Raw genomic sequence first — 26331 nt, forward strand, 5'->3', positions numbered from 1 at the left:
ATTAAGCAAACAAATCAAAAATAAAAAAAAATTAAGGTTGTTACTGGAAGGTGAACGTGGACATATTGATATATTTTATGTCAAGTATTCCACTGATTTCTTTTAGAATGCAAGACATTACTCTGTATTATTAATTTATAGAGATAAAAATAAGTTGACCATAAGACATGTCACATACAAGACATGCAACATGGCCAATTTAATAATGCATTAGAACCATCATCTTTTGAATTTCCTGACTCATGTAACTGACATCCCAACTTTAATGTTAATGTCTGACTTTGTACTACTCACTACACAAACCTATCTTGCTAATTTTATTATGCTCTTGCCATTTCAAATAATGAAAAAGCCACCATTTGAAATGTTTACTTAATCAAATTAATTCATCACCCAAAACAGTCTTTTTCACTCAGCCATTTTAATACATAATTCTCTAAACTGATAACCTAAGTTTTGTGGGAAATCGTTTAGAAATCTCATTACACAGTATCACAGTATTGTTGATATTTAAGAGAATGAAAATTGTATTCAAACAAAATTAGACATAAAATCAGAAAAAATAATTGGTTGCTTTAACATTATCACTTAAATTACTTACCCTGAGCCTTGTAACTTGCGTCTGTGGATCTATTAACCTAAAAATGTTAATTAAACAAACAAAATCACAAAGTAAATTTTACCAAATTGAAAGGGCCATTTGAAAATATACTTGTGAAAGTCAACTTCAGTAAAATTTAGGAAGGATACTTACTTTAAACAGTCACAACTGACTAATAAATGTGATTCTGTCATCCTGAAAATATTATGGATAGCCCGAGCTGCTAGAATTTGGCGCATTGTTTCATAAACAACATCTGGACTTTCATCAGATTTAACCTCCATGGAGCCAAGGAATCTTACAATAAATAACTGGTGAAGAATGGAATCTAAGACAGATAAGAGTATTTAATAAGCAGTACCAAACCATTTCTGGGTTTTCCTATTTAAACATTACTGTTTCCATGACTAATCACAGAAGATTTCTAAGTTAGTAAAATCTTATAAACAAAAATCCAACCCACTCTAACTAAAAATTATACTTCCAATATTTTGATGAATGACAGATGCAGTTATTGAAACAGCAAGATACACATCTGTCTACTAAGTTTTTCACTTAGGTTTAGTGAACATGAAAGACTCAAATAGTTAGACTTCCAGATTGTAATCTCACCTGACTCATCTGATACAGTATGTGCTAATGAAATCCAGCAGTCCAGAAATGGGTGCTGAGCTAATTATCTTAGAGACATCTGCTATACATGAAAAAAGCACTCAAGTATGCTTTAACTGAATATGGCATACAAGTCTTAATTTTATACCTGCTATAAAAAGCAAATTAGTTTTGAAGAGCATCTCAATCAAGAATATTTTGTACTTAAGTGAAATCCTGTTTTACCTTCAGTTTCAGATTTTTTGCCTCCAGATTCACCAAATGGGTTTGTACGTCTATTAAAAAATTAAAACATTAAACCAGGAGTCAGAGAGCAAGAACCATTGACATATAATCTAGACTCATTCTACATCAAATAAAGCAACATATAATAATTTCACAGATTGGGATCAAAATCGATAGCCCACCTCTGAGTCACAAAGACAGACTTATTAGATGTGGGTTTAAGACACAAGCTGCTGCATTTGAGTGGAGAGAACAGGATCTGGGGAGTGGGGAGGAAATATCAGGTGCTATTTGTCCCACTGTTGTGGTAGGAATACAATTTGAGCTTGTTGTCTGCACATAAATACAACCCCAATGAATCACTTAACCTTCTTAATTTTTGAAAAGACACAGTTTTAAGGGATTAAGTCTCATTGAACAGCTTCAGGAAGCACACCCAAAAGCTAGTCCTCTAAGAGATTAATTGAAAACAGCACACCTTTCCCCACTTTTTCAAGCTGTTGAATTACTCACTGCAGAGAAGTCACTGGTTTTGTCTCAAATGCAGCTCTCTGAAAACATCCCTGGGGTTTTACTCCTAGAGGGTCAAGAGAAATGTGGCTATTTCTGACTCTCAGCAGAGACATAATTACTCTCAATTATAATAAAGTGAAAATACTCTAGGCTTCCAGTCTGCATTTCTCAAGAGAAAAAAAGTAATGTAAAAAGAAAATTTGGAGCTGGGAAACTAGCTGAAGCTCTCAAGGAGAATGGAGAAAGGAAAGGTATTCTCTTGGCTAATTGGGATAGCTGAAAACTCTCAATGAGGACAGCTGAAAAATAAGAGAGTTAAATTTCATATCAGCTTTTACCAGGAAACAAGTGAAGGTGTCACTTTTTCCATATTGTCTGATATGGTCCTAAAATTCATTTTTAGAATAAATCCAACATCTGCCTTGATATGTAATATAGAATAAGTCTGTCTTCTTTATTTGTGTGGCCTATGAGATAGGATTGTTAATCTTTAAATTAATAATGAAATGTTAACTTAAACTAATCAAAAGTGGCGTGTGAACTTTGGATAATCATTGAACTAAATAATTAAACTCTGAACTAAAAAGTTTGCATGGCAAAAAATGTATAGAACAATGGCAAGTCCCAAAAAAAGATTGTTCATCTGTTCAAATATACCTAGGAAAATTCCCACAGCCAGACTTTCTTGGTGCTCAGACATTTTCAGGCTCTCAGAATCAGAATAGTAAATTCTAAGCTTTTTGTGGTCTAATGAAATGCAAAAAAATCACCTAACAGATGGACTTCATATTTGTACCTGAAACGCAGTGACAATTTTTTAAAAAGTATTGTGATAATGGTACTAAGACAAGTACAACACATTGCCAATCTATACCAAATGTAGTAGTATTTTTTTTTAAATCTTTTTAGGGAAATATTGACTGCGTCTCTATATAATCTCTCCCACCTGAGACAAAATCATGAATGTATATGATAAAAAAATATCTTGTTGACATAAGTTTTAGGTACACTATTATATGTTTTTCATTGCCTAGAATCCAGTTCAGGTCTTATCAACCTATTTTAATCAATATGTTGTATACTTAATTTGATGCACTGTTTAACAGTCTCATTATTCTTCTAACAAAAAGGAAAAATGAGTTGAATACTGTACATCACACGATTAAAAAATTTTTTTTTCCTGTGTGAACTCTAAGTTTCTTCTCTCTGGTAGCAGACACTCCAACATGGAGTCAAACACAAAACTCAAATATTTTTGTAAGAAGACACCCATAAGTCACAAGACTTAAGTCACAAACTAGTTTTCAGTTTCCCTCAGATGAATGGGACCTACTATCCACGAAAAAAGATGAATACTTGAATTCTGTACAAACAGTTCTGTAAAGGCAATGCACAGTATCTTATCAGGCATCTTATTTTGAATGGGAAAATAAAACAAACAAAAACAAGCAAGAGAAAGAAGTGGTTTTATATTTTGGGATAACTGTAAGGCAATTCTCAACCTGTCTGTAGAAGATTGCTCTAGAAGCCTAGATCATTTTCACTCACCTTTTAGTTTAGGAAGAGTGTCATCAGTATGCCATCATCACCTGGAGGCAGGGCTACCAAATTTCTCTTGAGTTTCCAAGAGGAAATACCCAAGGTGCTGAGCGAGCAAGCAATAGGAAAGGAAAATATATTTTTTAAAACCAAATGATTATGAAGCATAAGTTGTTAAACATGGTGAGAAAAGCTGCTGCAAAACTGAAAAACTACATCTTGAATCTACAGTAAATACTTGGCATTTTCACAGTTATGTGTGACGAAGATACTGTTTTGCAGCTCTGCTCTCTGCATACTTGTCACAAAAAACATCAAAGCAAAGTGATGAAGTTACTGGCTGGATACGCTTTCCTTACTTTTGTTTCTGTAATTGTAAAACAGACAAATACAAGGATTTTTCTTCCACTGCTTCTCCTACCTGCCCGATTGCCCTGAGGCTTTTGCCTGACCAGGCTGATCTTCACTAACGGGAGAAATTATGTCAAATTGTATCGGTGTGTCAGGGGCAACAAGGGAATCCAAGGAAAGTGCTGATAAAGCTGCTGATTCAGATCCCAAAGACCCAGAGCTATTAGTACGAGCTGTCGGAGGCCGAGATTGTCTAAAACAAAACAGAGAGAGATGTAAGCTTATAGATAACAAATGAAACTCCACTGTGGAAACAAATATAATATTCTGAAACTTGGGAAAAATAAAACAAGACAAATATTAGAAGAAATTTAAGAGGAACAATACTATCATTACCGAGTAAAAAGAAATGCAGTCTAGATTCAATTTCAATCATTTACTACTTTCTCTCATCATTGTTACGGCACTAACATACTAGAATGTGAAATATCCTACAGCTAGAAGTCTGATGCTAGTTGTTAAAAATATTGAGAAAATTGAATCAAGATTGTCAAAAGCCAACAAATTAGCCTAATGGCTTAAATGGTAAAGTACCAAAACTGGATATAGTGCTGCATCATTTATTTCTTAATATACATCATAGAACATTAAAATATTTATCAAAAATTCATTTGCTACATTGTTCAAGAACTTGTTTTTATCCTGTTAAAGGTTTTAAAAGTCACTGTAGACAACTGAAACCTTTTCTGCAAATCATGTTATTTTAGAAGCCTTCTCCAGACACCCATTAGAAATGTGCTCTTAAAATGACCAACTGTTCTGTACTGTACATTGTTGGCCGCATGCTCTCATGTCTCTGTTGGAAGGAAGGAGAGGGGGTGACAGCCTCCAGAGCGGATTGATTTACACGTGCAGCAATTTCCTAAGTAATTAAAAGAAAAAAGGTAACTGAAAACATTTTCTCCAAATTCAATTTAGAATGTTCAGTTTAAGTTTTATTTACATGCAGTAGGAGAAACTATAAATTGAAGCTATGCTGGAACCACACATGTTCCTTTCAATGGCAACACCTGTTAATACCAGGATGATATATGGCCGCAACTCTGTATTCATCAAAATATACATGTATTTAACTCACATTTGTTTCACTGACGTTAGTGACTGCATAGTAGGGACAACGAAAACCTTTGGTTTCCTATTTTCAGTTTAGTTAATTTAGACTCGGTCACACAAATAGCTTTGCTATTATCCACAAACTCATTATTAGTCCAAAAATTGAAAGCTGGTATCACAAGCAACGTTTTCGTTTCACACTGAACTGGCAGATCTACACTTGTCAAGTCTCCTGTATTTAATGAGGAGCTTATATTTCATGGTTCCATAGCGGATTCATGTACAATTTAATATAGTGCCTGTATATTATGCTTCCACTAGTTCTCAACTCTAGAATATGTTCAATGGAAGGTTACCATTCTGGTACTTCACAACACTGCACCCGCCAAAGGCCTGAGGCAGAAGAGTATCTCATTTGATTTATATACATACCCCACAGGACTAGCAGAAAGCAGTAACATCATCTGTGAGAATTGCTTAGCAGTTGCAAGTAAGAAGTGTGAGCATTTATTCAACCAATTACCCTAATTTACAAAGATTTTGGGTGTCCTCTAAGACCTCTGAATAACCCGAGTTATATTTTGCCACCTACTGAATAATCAAGACCACTTTGATTAGCTCCATGCACAGCCTCCTTCCTACACAAACTGTTACTATGTTAATTTTGTTCATAGATAGGGCCCTACTAAATTCACAGTCCATTTTGGTCAATTTCATGGTCATAGGATGTGAAACCTGTATCGTATAGGGTACAAGCACACAAAAGACCAGATTTCACGGTCCAGGATGTGTTTTTCATGGCTGTGAATTTGGTAGGGCCCTATTCATAGGATTATTTGACAGTCAGCTCGATTAGAAAGTGAAGTTTTCCATCGCTCACCACAATGATTTGTGATAAGCAAAATACAGGTACAAGTTCTTGAAAAACAACTTTTAGAATGTTATTTACATTTTCAGTAATGCTAGTTTTTAATGTGCCCTCTTTGCATCATTCAGGTGGAAGAAATGTATATTACTTGCTTATAAAAGTTTATAGTGCTGCCAATATACACACTGCTTTACAAAACAAAGTTACATTTCCTGCCATCAAAAATTTCTAGTCTGAGATGTCAGCAGCATTCAACTTAATTTCATACTATAAAATTAGGTCTAGCAGATCTCTTAAAATGAATATATTTCTAAATTAAAATGTATTTCTTTGGGTTAGTTTTGGGAATTATAAAACAAATTATCAACGTTACCTCAGGGTTTTCACTTAGGTATATCTGTTTAGAGATGTTGTTTATTGTACATATCCACTAAAAGAGAGAGAAAAAAAGTGAAGCATTAATAATTACATTGTAGTTTTAAAAACCTGTTTAAATATCTTAGCTGATTTTTCTTCCCACCACCTCCCCGCACTTAATTTGTCACTTTAAGGAGTGACAGGCCAGGGCCTATGTATTTCACTGAATTTGCCATGAAATTCACCGTATAGCAGAATTTACCTCCAGAATATTGCAGCCAGCACCCAATACACCTCTACCCTGATATAACACGACCCGATATAACACGAATTCTGATATAACATGGTAAAGCAGTGCTCGGGGGGGCGGGAGAAGGTTGCGCACTCCGGCGGATCAAAGCAAGTTCGATATAAAGCGGTTTCACCTATTACGCGGTAAGATTTTTTGGCTCCCGAGGACAGCGTTATATCGAGGTAGAGGTGTATTTTGTTTTCTATCTCCCTGCCTTACTGAAACTTGCTTGCAGCTGCCTCTTATTTGTCAATTTTTCCCTGAAAGGGGGAGTAAATTGGATTACAATGCATGCTGCCTGCACTGTTCCATGGAGCCCAAGCTACAATTCAGCTTGTAGCCAGAAGTTTGTAGGCTAGCCGCTGGGCTACTTGGAGAACAGTGCAGCAGCAGAGGCCCAAAGAGCTGCTGAAGCTGGCTACAAGCTCCCCCTCATTCTCTGGCACGCATGGGAAAAGGAGGTTATGAGGTGGGCTGCTGGACATTGTGATGGGAGCTGAGGCAGCAGTGTGGAATGAGGGAGCAGAGCTGGATCAATTGGGCATCTTAGCAAAAAACCCATCCTCAAAAACAATCACTGTCAAAAATAACTCACTAATTTTACAAGTGAGTATTTTCTGCTATGTTTCATAGATGGGCGGGTCGGGGGGGGAGGGGAGAAAGATGGGAATGAAGGGTATATCCAGGTGATAAAAATATCACAGGAATTTAGGGGTCCTTGTCAAAGTGCATGGGTGCATGCCCTGATGATTGCAGCGTATATTCAGCAACAACACAGAGCAGCATGATTTCGCAATATCCCCCTTTAACTGCCTGCTCAGACTTGCATTATAGAAATCAAAAAGCTTACAAATGTTAAGTTTTTATTCTTGCATCATGAAAGTCTATATTAAAAATGAATGCAAAGTAATAAATATTTTTATTTAGCAAATATTTAAAGGCGTTTAATAGATTTGCTACACACAATTTCTGGAAAACCCTAAATAGATTCAAGAATTTAGTGAAATGTGTCTGGTCAATAAGCTTTATCTGAGCAGTTTGCTAACAGATCCTTTTCAGTCTTCTTTCTATAGGGAGAAAGATGCCCAAATGAAGTCTAAAGAAGTACCTCCTTTGTTAGCTCAGAGTAGTTCATAAAAATTACATTTTAAGAATATAGTAAACCACAACTAAACTATTTCTATTGTCACATCTTAACCCCCACTCCTCTAAATTAAAACGTTTAAGGAAAAGATTATGTGAACTTCCACTCTGTCTTCATTCTCTCTGCATCTATACTTGACAACACCCGAAGATGATGGCACTGAATACGAATGCTGAAGAGTCATTTGAAAGTGTCACAGGGTGCCTGGTCCCTTCAAGACCAATCCTCTGTGACTCATTAGATGCCTCCGAGTACAGCAATAGTTCTCAAACTTTTGTATTGGTGACCCCTTTCACAGAGGAAGTCTCTGAGTGCGAACCCCCCTTTATAAATTAAAAACACTTTTTAATATATTTAACACCATTATAAATGCTGGAAGCAAGTGGGGTTTGGGGTGGAGACTGACAGCTCGCGACCCCCCCCATGTAATACCCTTGGGTCAAGGCTGAATCCCTACTCTTTCACTCCGAGTGCAGAAGGTGGGGGCCCGCAAGGATTCTAAAAATTAATACTTGCCACTCCAGGCTTGTATTAAACTCCCAAGGTTACAGCTTTTCTCTGACCTTGGCTTGGTAAACGCTGTCACCACCCAAATGCAAAAAAACCCCAACCCTTGGAAGGAGCACTTGGGAATTCCTCCCGCCTTTTCACCCCCACCCCCCTCCGGGGAAGAGCTGAGAAAGAAAACAAAGGAAATCAGCTAATCAAACAGCATATGCACAAACCTCTTAGGACACCAAAAATCCAATCCTGTTCTTAAAAAAGGTAAATTTTATTAAAAACAAAAAGGAAGAAAATACATCTGGAACATAGGCTTTTGCTAGATTTTAAAAGAGCAATTCCAAAAATTAAGCACCCAAAATAGCTTTCTTGGGGGTTAGCTTAAAGGTTACAAGCAAACAAAAGCATCTGGGGTTAGCACAGAGGAGATCCACAAGCCAAAATAAAGAAATAAACCTAATCACGTCTTCCTAAACATTCCTAATGTACTTACATAGGCCTCTACCCCGATATAACGCGGCCCGATATAACACGAATTCGGATATAACGCGGTAAAGCAGTGCTCCGGGGGGGGCGGGGCTGCACACTCTGGTGGATTAAAACAAGTTTGATATAACGCGGTTTCACCTATAATGCAGTAAGATTTTTTGGCTCCCGAGGACAGCGTTATATCGAGGTAGAGGTGTATTTGGGTTGTTAAAAGTAGTTCTAGATATGATCTGATGGTTTTCATATCTGGTTCAAACTTTACATAGCATTCCTGCTTATAGCATTGCTGCTCCATGTCTCCGGAGAACAACAGACAAAAGGAAAGTTTTTTTCCTCATTTTAAAAAATTCTAGTCTTCTCATTGGCTCTTTTGGTCAGGTGCCCACTTCCTTTTCTTTACCTGGGGAACTTTTAACCCTTTACAGGTAAAGCAACCAGAAAACAGCTACCAAGAGGGATTTGACAGCTAACTGGCTGCCTGGGTGTTCATCAAAGGGAGCTACCCCCTCACTCCCCCAGCACATCATTTATCACACCTCTTGATCCCTGAGGGGTCCCGAACCCCTGGAGTAGAGGCTATTTAGCTCACCTGGTTCCACTTGAGGGCAAATCAATTATCTATCTATCATAGCTGGGGAGTGACTCGGAGCTTCTCACAAAGGAGTTCAGAGTAGTGGGAGGAAGCTGCAGGGAGGAAAGACATTCTCTGCAGGCCCTCTCTAAGCTAGAGAGGGGGAGCTGCCTGGAGTAAGAAAGATCAGGCAGCGGCAGCCAGTGAGGTCTGCCAAATTCCCCAGATGAAGGAAAAGATAGGACCAAGCTGTTGGAAGTTCCTGGATAAGGGAAGCAAAGAAGTGCTGCTGAAAGCCTGAATAAAGAATGGCTATGGGGAATTACCTCAGTGTAGATTCTGAAAGCGCTGGAGGGGAGTGGGGGAGGTCCAGGAACACTGGGGAAAGCCCTGGTTGGACTTAAAGAGAGACGCCTTAAAGAAGAGGGATGGATACTAAGTATGTGGGACTACTGTTTAATCCCAGGATGGGGACACTGGCAAAATCTGGTTGTCTTCCACCTATAGCGTGAACTGCACAAGATGTGAGAAGAGTCTGGGCAGACAGCAGATGAGAAGAGTCACATAAGAACCTTTATGTTGTGACCTTTGACTCTAACTGGGTAGGTCTGAAGCCTGTATGTAAATAAATCACTCTCAACAAGAGTGGTTTTTCAATGAAAGAGTGATCAGTGGCAACTGCATAGGTGCATTCTTGCTGCAAGGTGAATCTGGGGACCTCAACTCTTACAGGAGTATGAGTGTTGAATGCAACCAGAAAGCAAACAAACATTTGGTTTTTGTTTGAAACATGTATTTGTTTGATCACCCAGCAGTGGGCAGTGAGATGTGCAGTCTTCCTAGCAGATACTGAAAGCATTAAATGCTTTTCTATACTCCGCCTCTGAGCTTCTTGCTAAGGATGTATGATCCTGTGCTTGCTTCTTAACTGAGTTCTAAAGCTACCATCAAAAATAACCTTAGCAAAGACACTAAGAGCATGATTTTTACAAAATTAATTCTATGATCTTTTGACCGAACGCTTTTTAAACAAAGTTTGGATGTGGTTTTCCTCTTGTTTTGCAACAAGGCACTCAGGATATTTCATTTTGGGCTTTCTTTTGCTTTCTATAGCTGGCTGACTCGAAAGGAAAAAAGCATACAGCACACACACACCCGCTTCCCAAAAACGGTGTGCAGTAAGTGTTTGTTTCCCTTATAACTATGCTGGCCATTTTTCCTCCAAGTTAAACCTATAGGTCCCCACTGACAATCACTTTTGCTGGCACAGATTTTTTTTCCAGGGTAGAGACAAAGGGACACTTTCCTGACACCTGTCAGTATGGGTAGAAGAAATCTTCAGGTCGCTATTCACTTTGGGTCTCCCAAGTAACCTAAGAAATATTTCTTATGTGTAATGAATTATCAGAAAAAGCATCTGAACCACCACACACTTGCTGTAAGCTTACCTCTTCATAATCTTTTTTACTCTCTGCCTGTAAGATTGAAGATCTGAAAGAAGAGAGAATAAAAAAATTCTAAGGCTCACTTATTTGAAAGAAAAAGATCCTTTCAATAACTTTTTGTCTGGAGGTAAATTTTCCCCTTGATATATGCACGTAACTTGTAGTAATAACATTGGGAGCTATGCATACATACTAAATGGAAACTAAATTTAACTGAAGATGCAAGCAATCTTATTTCTATGCAAAAATCAGGCAAGGGTGCACATATAGCAATTGAACAATCAGGTACTATGGTCTGAAACAGGCTAGACGGTTTCACATCCATGGGTATGTTTACGCAAAAACTAGATATAGTGGCTGGCTGTGTCAGCCGACTCGGACTCGGGGCTGTTTCATTGCTGTGTAGAGGCTTGGGCTGGAGCCTGGGTGCTAAGACCCTGTGAGGTGGGAGGGTCCCAGAGCTTGGGTTCCAGGCGGAATCCAAAAGTCTACACAGCAATGAAACAGCCCACAGCCTGTGCTCCACAAGCACTAGTCAGCTCACTATCTCATACCCAAAACAATGACAGGGCCTCGCACGTGTCCAAACAAAAGAAAAGTATTAATGTAGATGACGCCAACCTTTTTTCTCTAGGACCTAGATATTATTGCACAAAGTAAAGAACTGAATATTGAATCATATAAGAAGCTGTGCTGCACCTTGCTAAATTTGGAGCTTCTCATATTTTGGTATGACAACCTCAGTTTTAAAATTGCTGGGAAGGGTAAGAATCAAAGATACCCAAGCTATGGATGATTTTGTTGACAGATAAAAAAAGATTATTTTAAAAAGTTTTTGATAAAGGATTTTGAAAAGCACTTCATACTTTCTATGTATGTAAAGTCATTATTCAGATCACTTTGCGTACAAGACTAAGTTTTTTAAAAATATCAACAGAGAAACATCAAGGCAAGTTATTATGCAGATGTTTGTTAAAACAATTAGTCTATTATAAAAATGTATAATAATTTTGTAAGTGGTCTCATAGGCTATCAGTGTGTGCTATGGCACAAATCAAGATATTTTTATGTTCAAATGGCAATGGGAATTCAGCCCTAACAACATGCTATATACACCAGATGGTTCTAAGGCTAAATGTTGGGTTGTGATGAATGAAAGGGAATGCAAAAGTACTTATACTTGATTATCTCAAAACACCAATTTATCCAATAAATAAATTTATGCAATATATCCAAATAAAAAGTGACATTCACACAGTTTAAATGAATATAGATTACAGGTTGTCCAACATGCAATGTAACCATTTATGGTTATGAAACTGTTGTGGGCTTTGATTATTTCAACCTGCTATCAGCAGCTCCATGTGGCTGTTGTTTAAGATATGGTGGAGAAAAAAAGGCAGAGTTTGTTGGGTTGTTTTTAAAACAAACAAACAAAAAACCATGTTCAAATTTTAACCAGCCAAAATTGAAATTTGTCTCTTTTTTTCAGTTAATGACTATAGTGTCATTTACTGATAACGCTATCTTAAGAATGAATACTAACTTTTTGCCATCAAAAGATGTTATCTGAAAGCAGTATCTTCTGTCCTCACAGTCCACAGCCATCACGGAACAGTTGTCTATGTCCATGACAAGTCCTCCAGCTACGTCACCTCTTGCCTGACTCATTAGGTTTCCACCCTGAGTAAAGTAAAACTGTCTGTCCCAACTGGAAGACACCAGCCCAGTCTTACTAAAACAAGAAAGAAGACACTGATTTAGTGGATTGCATGTTTAAGCCAGATTCTTAAGTTAGAAAAATACAAAAGAAATCAGAAAAACAAGAGCTCCAAGTCTTTTTATGAAAATAAAACCCAATAGATTTTCACTAAGTCCTAGATTAATTTATACAACATAGCTGGTTTCTTCACCATTTGTACCATTTTACTTCAAACTAAACAGGTTTAAAATCCTACAGTTGAGTTGTACAATGAACCATGTAAAAGTGATATGCTAGCCAACTGTTACAGCTGTAAGAAACTTAATTAGAAGTAAATGTTAAAACAATTGTGTTTTAACCAGTGGTGTTTAGATTGTTGCTTTATGGGTAACAAAAATCAAAGGGTCTTCTTTTTTCCTTACCCCTTTGGTGGTAGGATCAAGAGTTCTTTAACAAAAACAATGTATTTTGTTTTAATCCACTGAGAATACTTAATTTAGATGTCAAGTATTAACATCAACATAGCCAACTAAAGATCCATCACTTTCCACCCAATTTATTTATTTGATTCACAGGAAGAGACTGCAGGAGCCATGGACCACAGCATACAGCCTCTGCAGATCTATATAAGAAGAATTTCATGATAAATAAATTGGGGTATTGCACTGAGAATACCCAACACTGGAACTTCGTGTTTGGTTTTGTACAGGTCTTCTCACTTCAACATTAGCTACAAACGTTGAATTATTTAAATAATTCATAGTTCAAGTTCAGGAAAGTACTTTTCCTCTAGGTTGTTGTTGTAACATTAGTCTGATTTTTATAAAGTTCACCATTTATGCAGAACATAGTATAAACTGGGAACGCACACACTAAACTTTATAGCTTTAATTCGTTTTTAACCAATTGTAAAACCAATAGGTTGCCTTTACATATGTGGAATAACAACTCCCTCTAGTGGGCCAAAAAGCAATCCTTTAAATTGCCATGCATGTTCTCAAAAGTCTGTTTAGTATAATGCATAATGTGTTTTCCTTATATTTCAAAAGTACAAACACTTATTCTACTGTAACCCAAACTTTTATCCTAAAGTTGTATTATAAATAGATAATGAGGAAACATAATATAGTATTAATCCTTCAAATACTGGCTTTTTCTGAGATTACAACCCAATTAATATTGAATAAATACATATATCTCCATATTTCTTTTGTAGGCACAAATATCCAGGGGATCAAGTTTCATTAACAAAAGGAGCATAATTTCTCTAACCACTAGGTGGAAATCAGGAGGTCTCTCTCTATTCCTGACTGCTAGGCTCTTGTGACTATGAGGACGTCACCTGATCTCTCTCAGTGTCTCCATCTTATGGCATTAAGAACACTTACCTTTCTTTTAAGATCACTGAATGAATAATGCAAAGTATTAATAGGTGGACCAATTACTAAAATCCAGAAATTAATGCCAACTAATACACAACTCAATCTATCACATGAGGAGAATACAAAGAAAGGAAGCATGTCAAGCTTCTCTGTGGCTAGTTCAATTTGACAAATTAAATGTTTATGTACAATCCAATATAGCTGTTTTTATAAATATCACTTCCTTATCCAACATGCCTTTTTTAAAATAAGTAAAGTTCTTCTGACATTTTAAAATAATAGTAGGTAGCTTACTTCCTTGCATTAAGATAGCCAGCTTTCCGTGTTAGATTTCTATGGACAGGAAATTTTGTTGTGTCTGGATCAGGTAAATATAATGGATCACTGGCTACTTCCAAGTCCTCTATGGTCTGCTGCATGGTTTCTACCTCAGAATCCATTTCCCTGCGAACACTAAAATAGCATAAAATACAATGTGTTATTAACAGAGATGATGTAGCAGTAGGCAGACTCCAAAAAAAAGAAAATTAGTGAAGGCAATAAAGATACAATTAAACAAATAAGAACAAAAACTTACTTTTGTACACTTGTGCCAATATTGGCTAAAAATTCTTCCAGCTGCTCAGTAAGATTTTCTGAACCCATTTTAAAGAAACTTATCTTTAAAAAAAAAAAAAAAAAAAAAGAGAGAGAAACCATTCATTTAACAAATCAAACAAAACCCATCTATTTCTGTTTTTTAAAAAGCCCTAGTAATAGATCCAATAGTAGGAACTCTAAAGTCATTGTGATTGTGGGGATATCCATCCCGCTAAATCTAAAGATTTTGGAACATGTCCTTCATGCCTCACAATGATGCTCAGGTAAGATGTAAACAGAATGCAGCTGTATTGTTTTGCTTTACTGCAGAAGGTATTCAAATTTAGTTCCTACTTCTGTGCTGGAGCTGTAGAAGAGAAGTAGTAGTACTCATATTCAAGAAGAACATGGAAACATTTCAATCACAGTATGGAGATAAAATAATCCTTTTACGAAGGGAAAAAGGAGGCTAAGTTCTCTGGTAATGACATGTTCTGACAAGGTCTCTATATTAGCTTGTTTTTTTACTACAAACTTTTGATCTGTTTGAGCACACAAATTATTTTCATTGTGACTCCACTTTAAAAGACACTTAAAACTGATCTTATGGGTAGTTCTGCATAAAACAAAGTAGGAGATTGGTGTATTCCTGGCTCCAGCGACATCTATGGGAGATTTGCCATTGATTTCAATGAGGTCAGAGTTTCACCAAATATACTCATATAGCAAAGAAAATGAATGATGAGTCAAGTTCTGTAGCTTGATCCATAGATTATGTATTAATTATATTGATTACCTAAGAATTCCAGTTATCGCTTTGAGGGTTGACAGGTTCTTACCCCAAGATCAGGCCCAGTATTATTAAAATTACTATAGAGTTGGGAACCCCGATGAGCACAATTGCAACACTCACACTATAGGAATGCTTCTATATTTACAAATAGTTTATTAATACATTTAGGAAAGTCACAAACACTCTAACTCAGTGAGGTAGATAGAGACACTACAGAAGTGCATCTGCATGTCCATATATTCAGATCACCCCTTGCAGAACAATCTGAAATGTTAGTCATTATCTTCCTCATCACCATCACTTTCCTCCTTATCACCAGTGGCCATCATTCTGGCCCCTTTCAAGGGCTACATCTCTCTCTTATCCCCACAGGCTGGGATGCAACTTTTCTGTTATGCTGAGGCCACTATATCTAATGCATTATTCAGTAGGGGTTTTTCCCATTTTCCTTATTTGTATTTCCTCATCCTACTAATGTTGAGGTGTCCTTCTTCTATAGGTTAGCATATTGATATGTGTAACTACCATTTGTGGTTACTACTTCCATGTTTCTTATGGTAGCACTTACTGGAACATTCTACTTCCTATGAGTGACCAAGCTCTTCTTTGTTCCTAAAATCAAAAGGTAATCGTTGATCTATGCCCAGGGTTATGGCCTACTTAACCACACTTATGCTAGCTTATGCGTCAGCTAATGTCTTACAGGATACAGTAGGTTTCTTGTGTTACAGCCAATATAATGAAAGCAGCTAAGTATAATGAAGGCAAGGCAGTGACTATAGTAAAGGCAAGCCTGTGGGCTACAGTTTCTTTTCAAAACTTAGTGATAGAGGCAGAAAGTGATTTGTCATATTGTCTCTGAACACATATGTAAAAAGAAAAAGTGAATTGTCAACAATTATCTTTAGTAAGTTAGCTACTAAACTGAGCGAGAATGATTGTGGACACCATTCCAGTGCCTCCAGCATTCCAGCACTGATGAGATTGCAATGACTGACTCTAGGGCTACATCTACATTGTGCCACAGTGCAAACTATGGGGGGCATGAGTTGCAGAGTGCACCAAACTGTTGCAGTCTTAACTGCCTCATGTGGACACTGCTGGCATGAACTAAAAGGTACCTAGCTTGCATGAACATAGTCCTCTTTCAAACAGGACTATGTTAACACAAATTCGGTACCTTTTAGTTCACACCAGCAGCATTCACATGGGACAGTTAGATCACAAGACTTCAGTGAGCTCTACAATTCACACACTCCCATAGTCTTCACTGCAGTGCACTGTAGACAAGCCCTAAGTCTTCTTCAGAACAGCTGCCAAAGGAGAGTAATAGTACAAGCTTCCCCATATCATTCCCTCAGAATGTGCTTCAATACTGAACTGCAGTAACCCTTCTCTTGGAGGCGAGAAGACCATACCATTGCTATACTCATTCAGTTCTTAGCTTCTCTGCATACTTGTCAGTGCCAAAGATTTACTCAACGGTCACCAACAATGCTGTGAGAAAGTTCCTACCAGCAATGCTGTGAAAGGTACTTTCCAACCTTATTTCAAAGCTACCGCTTTCAGTGTTTGAAATATTGACCTGGGCTTGCATATATCCTAGCAAGGGTTCCAGCATGGCTATTTTCTTCTTGTACTGAAGAGTATTTAACGCACAGAAATAATGCATCATGGTCTGATGCTGTTTCTTCTTGGAAGTATACACATCTTCTGTAACTTCATACTTGACCTAAAGAGAAAAAAAGTTACAAAGTTTGTGACTCGTTGTTTAGCATATCCTTTCTGTACAGGTTTATTTATAACCAGCACTGAAACATTACCATTAAAAAAAATTCACCATACACCAGAAATGGCACTTTTTGCCCCATGACTCCTTTTCTAAAAGATTATGGAGGAGGAATTCAGGGTAATCAAACCCTGCATTCTGTTTTTCCAGCACTGAGTTCTCTCTTTAACCAAATGTACCTGAATATAATATTGCATCCTTAGACTCATAGCATTTTAAAAATATTAGATGCCACTCCTACAATGCAAAAGCAGCTTTTGTCTGCTGTAAAAAGTTGTCTCTACTATTAGAACCGGAACTATCAGAATTTAAGTAAAGTCTACTCTGTTGCATATTATTTGCCATCATTAGAGATTATGTCTATTCTAGAATATTTTGGTTTCCCTCCTCTAAAGAGGCTGCTTAAAAGTATGTCTCACAAACCTTTTCATTCTCTCTTCTTTTTGACAGCCGACTGTATCTGTTAATGGCAGTATCATGATCTAAATAATAAAATATTTAATATCTTATAGTCATTTAATAAATTAAGCAAAGTATAACGTAGAGAAGATACAGTAAAGGACAATATTTAAATTCAATGAAACAAAATAAAACCACTTAGATTTTTAATGGTTTCTTTCACTGACACTTGGAACACAAAGCTTTCCAAAATTAAAACCTCAATCTTTTAAAAAATGAAATCTCATGAATAATTTTTGTTCTCTTGACTATCGTTCCACTACCCTAGCTACCTAAGCTGGAGACAAATTCTAAACAGTTATGCAAGTATCCTCACAAAAATTAGAAACAGAAACTGTCAGGAAAACTTTCCCTAAATACCTATTATTCTTCGAAGTGGTCAAGCCACAGTTTCTGAAATGGAGAAGCACTTTTATTAATAAAATCACTTGCATATTCTGTTCTATAAAGAAAATAGATTCCATCTAAAGCTTGTCCCCTTTATTAACATATACGAAAAGGCTTAACATTAAAGAAACTGACTAAACAGTGCATTCTCTCCTCTACAACAAACACCAACTCCATTTTTAAACCAACATTACCACACCTAACATAGAAAAATAAATACGAAATTGCAATTTTAGGAAACTAAACTTCCATTAATTATACCAATCCCTATTTCACAGAGCACAGAAATTCATAAATCAACTAAGACCTAAACAATAATACACTTCAACAACAAGGAGTCCGGTGGCACACAGACTAACACGGCTACCCCCTGATACTTAACAATACACTTCGTCATTCTATTTTTACTATATTTAGTGTTTTGTTTCCATCAGTTAGTAGTAACTGCATTAATTTTCAGTTATGTTTTCACTAAGGTATTGTAAGTAAGTTGTCACAGGCTGACTGGCCCTTTAAAGGGAGTCAGGCCCAGCTTTGCCTGTGACAGAACAGCTACTCTCCCAGCTGATCCTAATCATCTAGGAATCAGATAGCCCGGCTCAATTATTAGACCTAGCCAGGAAGGGGTCATAGAATGACTACAAAGGGCAAGAAAGCTCAGTTGGAGGGGAAAGCTGCAGAAGGGCAGTTGGCTCCTCCGGTAAACCCTGGAGAAGGGTAATCCCCAGGTAAATAGGTTGAAGAAAGATTGAGGGTTACAGGAGGGAAGCTGCTCCTGTGCCTGGCCCTGGAAAATAGGAGACTCCCAGAGGGGAAAAAAAGCCCTGAAAGTCAGTGCTTTGTAGGAGAGCAGAAAAGAAATGAGACCTGGGCCCAGGAGAAGCAGAAGATCCTTTTGTTTATGTGGCACTCAGAACTATTGTCCTAGTTTGTTACTAATACCTTGCCAGGAGGTGCTGGGAGAGATTACTAACTGTGAGTTTCCTGGGAAGTGCTGGGGGACTGAGACAGGGTGAGTAGTACCAGGGCAGGGCTATGGAGGCTCACTTTGCCACATGAAATTAGTTTGTTTGGACTCCAATTTTCCATAAACCTTTGAGACTCAAGCCTGGGATTTTCAAAGAAAGCTAGGAATGTTATGTGCATTGAAAACCCCTTTTAAATCCCTACCCTACCTCCTGATTTTATATTCTGTCATACAAATATTCACAGGAAAATTAAACTTTTAAGGTGTACTTACCATTACTGGCAATTTGGAAAACTTCTTTTAAAGTCAATATCTCTGCAAAGAATATTATATTTGAATAAGAGACCAATATCAGAAGAAACTATAACATTATTATAATGTGAATATTTGATAGTGTTTTCGTTTTCTTTTTAAAAGATTGAAGAAAAGTGGCCTCTATCTCTGGGTCCATGAGAACTTCAAGCACTTCCACAGCCAGGTAATTGGTGTAAAAGGGAAGTGTTTGTAGAGTACATAAAGAAGGAGCATGGTCTCATTAGATGTTAAATATAATCTCAGTTGCAGGTTATGCACTTTTGTAATGAGCAAATTTTCAGCCGTGAGTATGGCATCAGGAACCATCTTCGATAACCACTACATAGTTAATGGCCACCCTTGAGGACTATGAAAAGTAATTTTAAACTTGACTGGAGAAATACCATTGCTTCCTTGTTCTGAAAAATAACATTGTCTACTTTGTTCCATAATCACTTCTGCAACCTGGCATTGCACCTACAGAAAAGGAAAATAATCTTTTCTGAAATCCACAAAGAGTTATCTGGATTATGGCAGAGCCACTGTTTTTCCTTCAGTGTAGTGTCTACATTATTAGTATGGAAGGTCTTACGTTAGGAATTTTAATTAGTGTTTTTTAAAAAAAATTCACTGTATTTTACATACTTGAAACCAATTTTCAATAGTCTAGTAAATTTAGTATGCAAATAAAATCTACCATAATTACCAACTTCACATTATTAAAGAAGTGCATCTTATTTTGTTTAATATAAAATAAAGTGCTCACAAACTATAAGCATTTGCTAAAGCCAACTATTTCACCAGCAGTGTCAGGGAAACCACCTTACAAATCCAGATCTATTATACTGTTGAGCTACCCTGAATAGAGACTGCCAGTCATTACAAGTTTATATGGTGGCATTGGATGTGGACAAACATCCTTAGGAAATAGGCTACAACCTACAAATTATTTAGATCTTTTAACTGAAACCTGATTTTTTTTTTTTTACTGGGATCACCTATGTGAAAGGCTATTGCAAAAACTAGATCTTGAACAGGACTGTTTATTTGCAGAAAGAAATTAACATGTTTGTTGACATGACATAGGGTTAATTCCTTTAAACATGAACAAACATTTGTAAAATATCTGTTTAGTAGTTCTAATGTCAATGATTTACATAAAAAATATACAAGTTTGAGACAGCTGGAGTATATTCAGGTGTAAATTAAGTGATGTAGCCTGTAATTAGGTAGAGCAAGAGCTATAGATAAAAAAAACACTATTTGAACCAGTTTGACTACTCTACCTTTTAGATCCCTTTCTTTAAATTGAGTAATGGGAAACATCATGGCATCAGCTAGTTGAGTTGAAAGTACTGCATGACAAGAGCTGAGCTGTAAGGGGAAAAAAACAAAAGAGCAAATAGTCAGCTATGTAAGTAGTTTTTGGAAAATATTACTAATTCCAGTTCTGCTTGGCTTTAATAGCCTCCATGAGCAAAGTTGCTTTGGTATAAATTTCACTTACAGATGACAAACAAGTCTTTAAAATATCTTTCCTGAGCTTCAGCCATGTTTGCAAACTACTTCAAGCTAAAAAAGGACATTCAATATAGAGTTTTAATTTTAAATGTATGTGTTAAAAAGTAACTAAGTCCCTCTCAGCCTTGCAGCGAACAGCATGAAGTACATGTTGCAGTAACAGAAGGATTTTTTTAATTCAACTTTTGTAGGTCACCTTTAGGAGAACTTAAGGTTACACACTGTAGATAGATAGCTATAAAAAAATAGTCTTTGTATCTATGTGGAGGAATGCCAAAGCACACTGAGATCCTGCAGATGTGTGTTATAATAAAAATAGGCCAGTATGGAAAAGACTTAATTATGTTCGGACACTGAACGAAGCATATAACTTTTTAGCTGATAATTATACCCCTTTCTTGAAAACTTGTCCTCCTTGGTTTTCAATAGAGCTGGGGAAGGATAGCTCAGTGGTTTGAGCATTGGCCTGCTAAACCCAGGGTTGTAAATTCAATCCTTAAGGGGGCCACTTAGGGATCTGGGGCAAAATCAATACTTGGTCCTGCTAGTGAAGGCAGGGGGATGGACTTGATGATCTTTCGGGGTCCCTTCCAGTTCTATGAGATAGGTATATCTCCATATTAAAAAAAAAAATTGAAAAAAATCACAATTTCTGTTCCATGGGAAATTTAGAAATGTCTAGTTTTTGTTTAGGAATAGAACTAAGCAAACTGAAACAAAATTGACATTGTAAGCTCCAACCCTGAGGCTCCTGGTTCAACCATGGCTCGCAGGACCTGTAAGCTCCCGGTCACCAGCGGACTGATAGGGAGCCAGAAGCTTAGATGCCCTGGCAGCCAGAGCTGGAGCTGACCTGGGGGCTTTGTGCTTTGAAAATAGTGCTTCCATCTCTGTAGCAGAAAGCCTAGAAACCCTGGGGCTAGCTGCATGTCAAGGCTGCCCAGAGCCATGGACTCTGGGGTCTCCAGCCCCAGGGCAGCCTGTGTGTTGGGGCTGCCTCAGACCCTGAAAGCCCAGATTCCCCAGCAGCCTTTCAGGCAAACTGTCAGGCTATTAGGCTAGGTTTTATCAGAACCTTGCCTGTTGGTCATTGGAGGACTGAACCACACATGTTTCTGCAAAACATTTTGGGTCTGATGAATCTGCCTTTTCCAACAAAACCGTGTGTGACGCTGTATGGAATATAGGTGACCATTTATAATATTATTGATACCAATATTACAAAATTGCAATGAATCTTATACAAGATATGCCATGTAAGGTATCAGTGGAAAAGTTATGATTTGCTAAATAGGATAAGCTTGTTTATATGTATGTATCATCTTTGAATTATGAATGTGTGATATATTTGATATCTCAAACTTGTGCTGTGTATCTGGGTGATACCCAGACAGATTGGCATCACATTATCCAGCCTGCTCTATGGCCAAAGGCAATCAGCTGTACAATGAACCCATTGAGAGAAGCCAGGGACTATGCCTATGAGTCAGCAGGACCTGAAGGGACATGTCTGTGGACAGGGGACTCCAAGAGCTTTTCCCAATGTTGCTAACTTAGCAACTTTGTCACTAGATTTAGTGACTTTTTGGTTTCCCTAGTGAGAAAATCTAGTGACTTTCACTGCCAATTACAGTGACATTCAGAGAAAGAAGGCACCAATATCTATAGTCACAAAATAATTCACAAGCAGCTCATTTTTACCCAAATGTGTTCTTTCTCACCGTTCCATAGTAGGTAGCACACTCTGTGATGCAGGGAAAGATGGTTAATGAAGTGGGCGGGGGGGGGAGGGGGAGGCAGGTGAGCCAGCGAGGAGAGCTGCATGGATGGAAGGTGGGGTGGGATGAGACAGGGCCATGTGCCCCAGTGGGGTGGGGGGCACCGTGCTTCCCTGAATGAAGCCCTTACTACAGGATCAAAGGTGGAACTGGCTTGATTTCAGTTCCCCTTTACTCCTTCCCCTGGCTTGGCCTGGGGTTAGCTGCCCAGCTGTTTTCAGAAATGAAACCCTGGAAGCAGGGGGAAGGGGTCCGGCTAGCAGATTTTTGTTTTTAAATCTACTTTCTTGGCTCCCTGCGCCAAGCTCAGGTGAGGTAAATGTCCTCTTCCGCCTGGTTCTGGGCTTTCCCTTTCACTAACCTGTCAGCTCAAATCCAGGCTGGCAAGAAAGGGAGGCTCAGCTGAAATTAACCAAGCCAGCTAACCTGGGCTGCAGTGTACAGAGCACCCTTCCCAATGAACAGATGGCTGCAGTTTCCTTCCCAATGAGCAGAGGGTGCCCTCCTAATGATGACAGCGTACTGGTGTAGTTGCTTCTGCTGTGCAACAGAATGTAGTAAGAGGAGCATGGAATGGATTTTATTAACACTATTGAGCTGCTTGTGAATGATTTTGTGACTATACTTGTGTGTGTGTGTGTATATCTATATATATATAAAAAAAATTCTGTTGAATTCTCTGGAAATTTTGTTCAGTGACTTTTTTGACTCCTTTTGAGTACTTAAACAGCTACATCTAGCAACTTTTCAGGGTTGGTCTGGTAACTTCCTGCTTTGTGGAGTTGGAAACACTGGTTTTCCATGCGCACGTGCTCTGAGCTTGTGTTTGGGGCAAAGGATATAGAAAGGCAACTGGATCATCTCCATTTTATTTTCAATCCTGCTTCTCACCTCTGGAGTAACTTCTCTACAAACTGAAGCTTTGAACAAAGGACTGAAACCTATTGGATGTGTTGCAGAGGGATTTTACAAGCAAGCAAACTCACCAATGCTGCTAAGAACCTGATATATGGATTCTGAAGTCATATGTGTGTATCTGATTGCTTTGATCATTTAACAATTCTCTTCTCATTCTTTTCTTTTCTAATAAACCTTTGGTTTTAGATACTAAAGGACTGGCTGACAGCATGATATTTTGGGTAAGATCCAAACTAATATTGATCTGGTAATGTGGCTGGCCCTTTGGGGATCAGAAGAACATTTTGTATAGTAAAGAGAGTTTTAAGTAACTTCTCACTTTACTGGATTTATTTGCTGATGCAGAGCCAGAGACTGGAATGCAATAAAGAGGGTTATGTGATTTTTTTTTTCTTTCAGCTTCTTGATAACCCGTGCGGTGGATCAAGAGCAGAGTTTGTGACTGGTTGGTGAATCTAACTACAGTGTTAACGACCAGTTTGGGGGGGGGGATCATCTCTCTTTTTTGCAGCCTGCCCTGTCATTGGCATTTCCAGTGTGGGATACCCTAGGCACCTTGGGTCACACCCTGATTCATCAGAAAATTCCTGTTCAGCTGAAGTTTTCAGGACTTCATCCTCTCACGGTTCTACCTTTCCCTGATTTCTTCAGCATGTACTTATCTCATCAACAACTTTCTGTGTGGGAGTTCTACAGAGCTCTGTTCTTGGCCCATTCTTCTTCTCCCTTTATATATTTTCACTCTCTTGGTTATCTGATGGGCTAATATGACTTCAGTTGCCATCTTTATGCTAATGACTCCCAAATCTACCTCTCCAATTTTGATCTGCCTTCCATCATCCAATCCCACATCACAGCCTCTCTGTCTCTTCCTCAACGTAAACTTAACATGGCTAAAAGAGAATTCTTTAATCATCCCTCCCAAGTTCTTTCCATCCCCCCCATTTTCTATCAATGTTGACAACGCCACCATCTTCTCTACAGCCCTGGCCTATAATCTTTGGGGTGGGTAACCTTTGACTCCTCCCTTTCTTGGTCCTAACACCCACGCCATGTCCAAATCTCATGCTTCTTCTTTAATAACATTTTCTCTTTGTCCACATAGCTAAAATTCTCATCAACATCTCATCATCTCCAACATTTAATGCTGTAACCTACATCACCCTTTTCTAGTCCAATAAAAGCACGTCCCTGTGATTCTCACCATATCATCCCTCTTTGAATCCCTCCACTGTCTACCATTTTACACTGCATCCAAGTGAAGCTTCTTGTTCACACCTTTAACACCTCACAATTATGACCCTACCTACTTTCTGCTCTTCTACCTTATCAAGCCACTTCTCCATTATGACAACTATGACAACCTTGATTGTCACTTAACCCCTCAAGCACCATTACAGTTACTGCCATGCTACTCTTTATGCATGTAGCATCTTCCCCAAACGAATGTGTAAAGTCTTAACTGCCTTGTCCTCCTTCAAATCCCTCCTCAAAATCCATTGTTGTTGTGATGCCCACATAAAATAGCCAAATGATCATGGCTGGATAGAAAGCCAATAAGAGCTCCTGATAAAAGCTTTTTAAATATAGAGAAGTAAGTTATGGAACTATCAATGCACAAACCTTATATTAAGTGTGTAAAATTACTGTTACCCTTTTCTTCCCTATCCCTTCCAATTTCCTTCCTATTATGTTTTTACATTCGCTTGCTTCATCATGTCTTAAATTGGTCTGCACTGGTTTGACCAAGAATGGCATCTTCAAATGTCTAGTACAATGGGTCCCCTATTTTAACTGCAGTTTTGAGGCACTACCCCAACACTAATTATAAATGATAGTGTATATTTGAAATTGCCCTTGATTTAAAGGTTATTCACTTTGGTATGAACAGATGTTGAAGAAAGTGGTATCAATTTATGTTATTAAACAATTAATGCTTATACTATAAATCTGCTACCTTCTAGTTCTGTAGGGTAACAATTTTTATGGCAGATGCCTACAGAAAGTTACAGGACATAAAAAGTACATTGTTTAGAAACAATGTAATCTTACTTCACTAAATTGATTCTTTATCTTCAGGCCACACAATTTTATACTGTGTCAAGGGTAAGTAATTAAAGTGTTACCATCATTAATAAATAAAAGCTACTTCTGAATGCTCATCCTAAAGAAAGCCAAGAATGATAGTCAGTTGAGAAGTCTATAGATGACTAACAAAGGTTAAAGGTAAGCCAAACACATTCAACACTTGCCTCATCTATCACTTTTGCAAACTGTTGTAGGGTAGAGCTCATAACTTCATCATCGCCCCCTAATGGAAAACGCTATAAAAATAAAAAAGAAAATGTTGGCACATCCTTGTGGATGACAGAAGAAAGCTGTAACCTAACAACATACTGGTTGTCTAATTATTTTGAAAGGAAAAATATAGGAACTTAAAATACCAGTGTTTAGAGTCAGTAACTGTAATTACCTCATAGGACATTTTGCAGAATAGCTTATTACTTTCATGTTAAAGAATATTTATGACAACTACATACATAGTTACCTCTTTTAAAAATCCATCAGATTAGTTCTAGTATTGGAAAAAATTCAAGCTTGACTTCTCTAGAGAATGACATTATTAGTCCAATTTTGTCAACTCTCTCAATGTTAGATTTGGTGTTTTCCTTAAACCCCCCGATCTCTGTCATGTGATTTAAAAAAAAAAAAGTCTTAAGAAAAGCAAAATTCTAGCCTTCTTGATTATGGAGAGAAGCTTGAAAGTAGGATCCTAAAGGTTCAAAATCCAGAATGCAAATAAAAAATCCCAAATTTATTGCTCGAAGTGTTGTACTTTAAATCATAGTTTTTTGTAGGGTGATGCCCTCCCTCCCCATTTTTGAATGCATGAGGTTGGCAATACTGTTTTCCACCTTTTATTATCTTTTATTTAAAAATGCATGTGAATCCAAGTTTTAAAATGTTAATTTTGTTTTAGGTTGTTTTGTGGTGCATTTTAAGCATTTCTCTTCTTCACAGTGGTGTCAGCAATTTTCTAAAGTATTAGAAAGTCTAACAACAACAAACCTAGCCTTCCATCGAAATGGAAAAGTAAGCCAAAAGATAAAATACAGGGCTCAATGCTGTTGAATTCTGATA

The 26331-nt window shown here is 37.6% G+C and overlaps 1 protein-coding gene across 1 annotated transcript in view; it reads right to left on the reverse strand.

Annotated features, from left to right (window-relative positions):
- Nucleotides 1-26331, reverse strand: part of APPL1 (adaptor protein, phosphotyrosine interacting with PH domain and leucine zipper 1) — a 49720-nt gene that overhangs the window by 12839 nt on the left and 10550 nt on the right. Inside the window, exons 4-18 of the mRNA XM_024220986.3 lie at nt 25443-25514; nt 20260-20347; nt 18953-18994; nt 17290-17348; nt 16663-16809; nt 14283-14365; nt 14000-14158; nt 12168-12356; nt 10625-10667; nt 6196-6252; nt 4672-4763; nt 3912-4094; nt 1439-1488; nt 755-929; nt 602-638 (exon numbers count right to left, since the gene is read on the reverse strand). Of these exons, the coding sequence (XP_024076754.2) occupies nt 602-638; nt 755-929; nt 1439-1488; nt 3912-4094; nt 4672-4763; nt 6196-6252; nt 10625-10667; nt 12168-12356; nt 14000-14158; nt 14283-14365; nt 16663-16809; nt 17290-17348; nt 18953-18994; nt 20260-20347; nt 25443-25514 (1476 nt within the window). The remainder of the gene's footprint in view (nt 1-601; nt 639-754; nt 930-1438; nt 1489-3911; nt 4095-4671; nt 4764-6195; nt 6253-10624; nt 10668-12167; nt 12357-13999; nt 14159-14282; nt 14366-16662; nt 16810-17289; nt 17349-18952; nt 18995-20259; nt 20348-25442; nt 25515-26331) is intronic.

Source organism: Terrapene carolina, unplaced genomic scaffold (assembly GCF_002925995.2).
Source record: "Terrapene carolina triunguis isolate 2854851 unplaced genomic scaffold, T_m_triunguis-2.0 Scaffold89, whole genome shotgun sequence".
NCBI classification, from domain to species: Eukaryota; Metazoa; Chordata; order Testudines; family Emydidae; genus Terrapene; species Terrapene triunguis.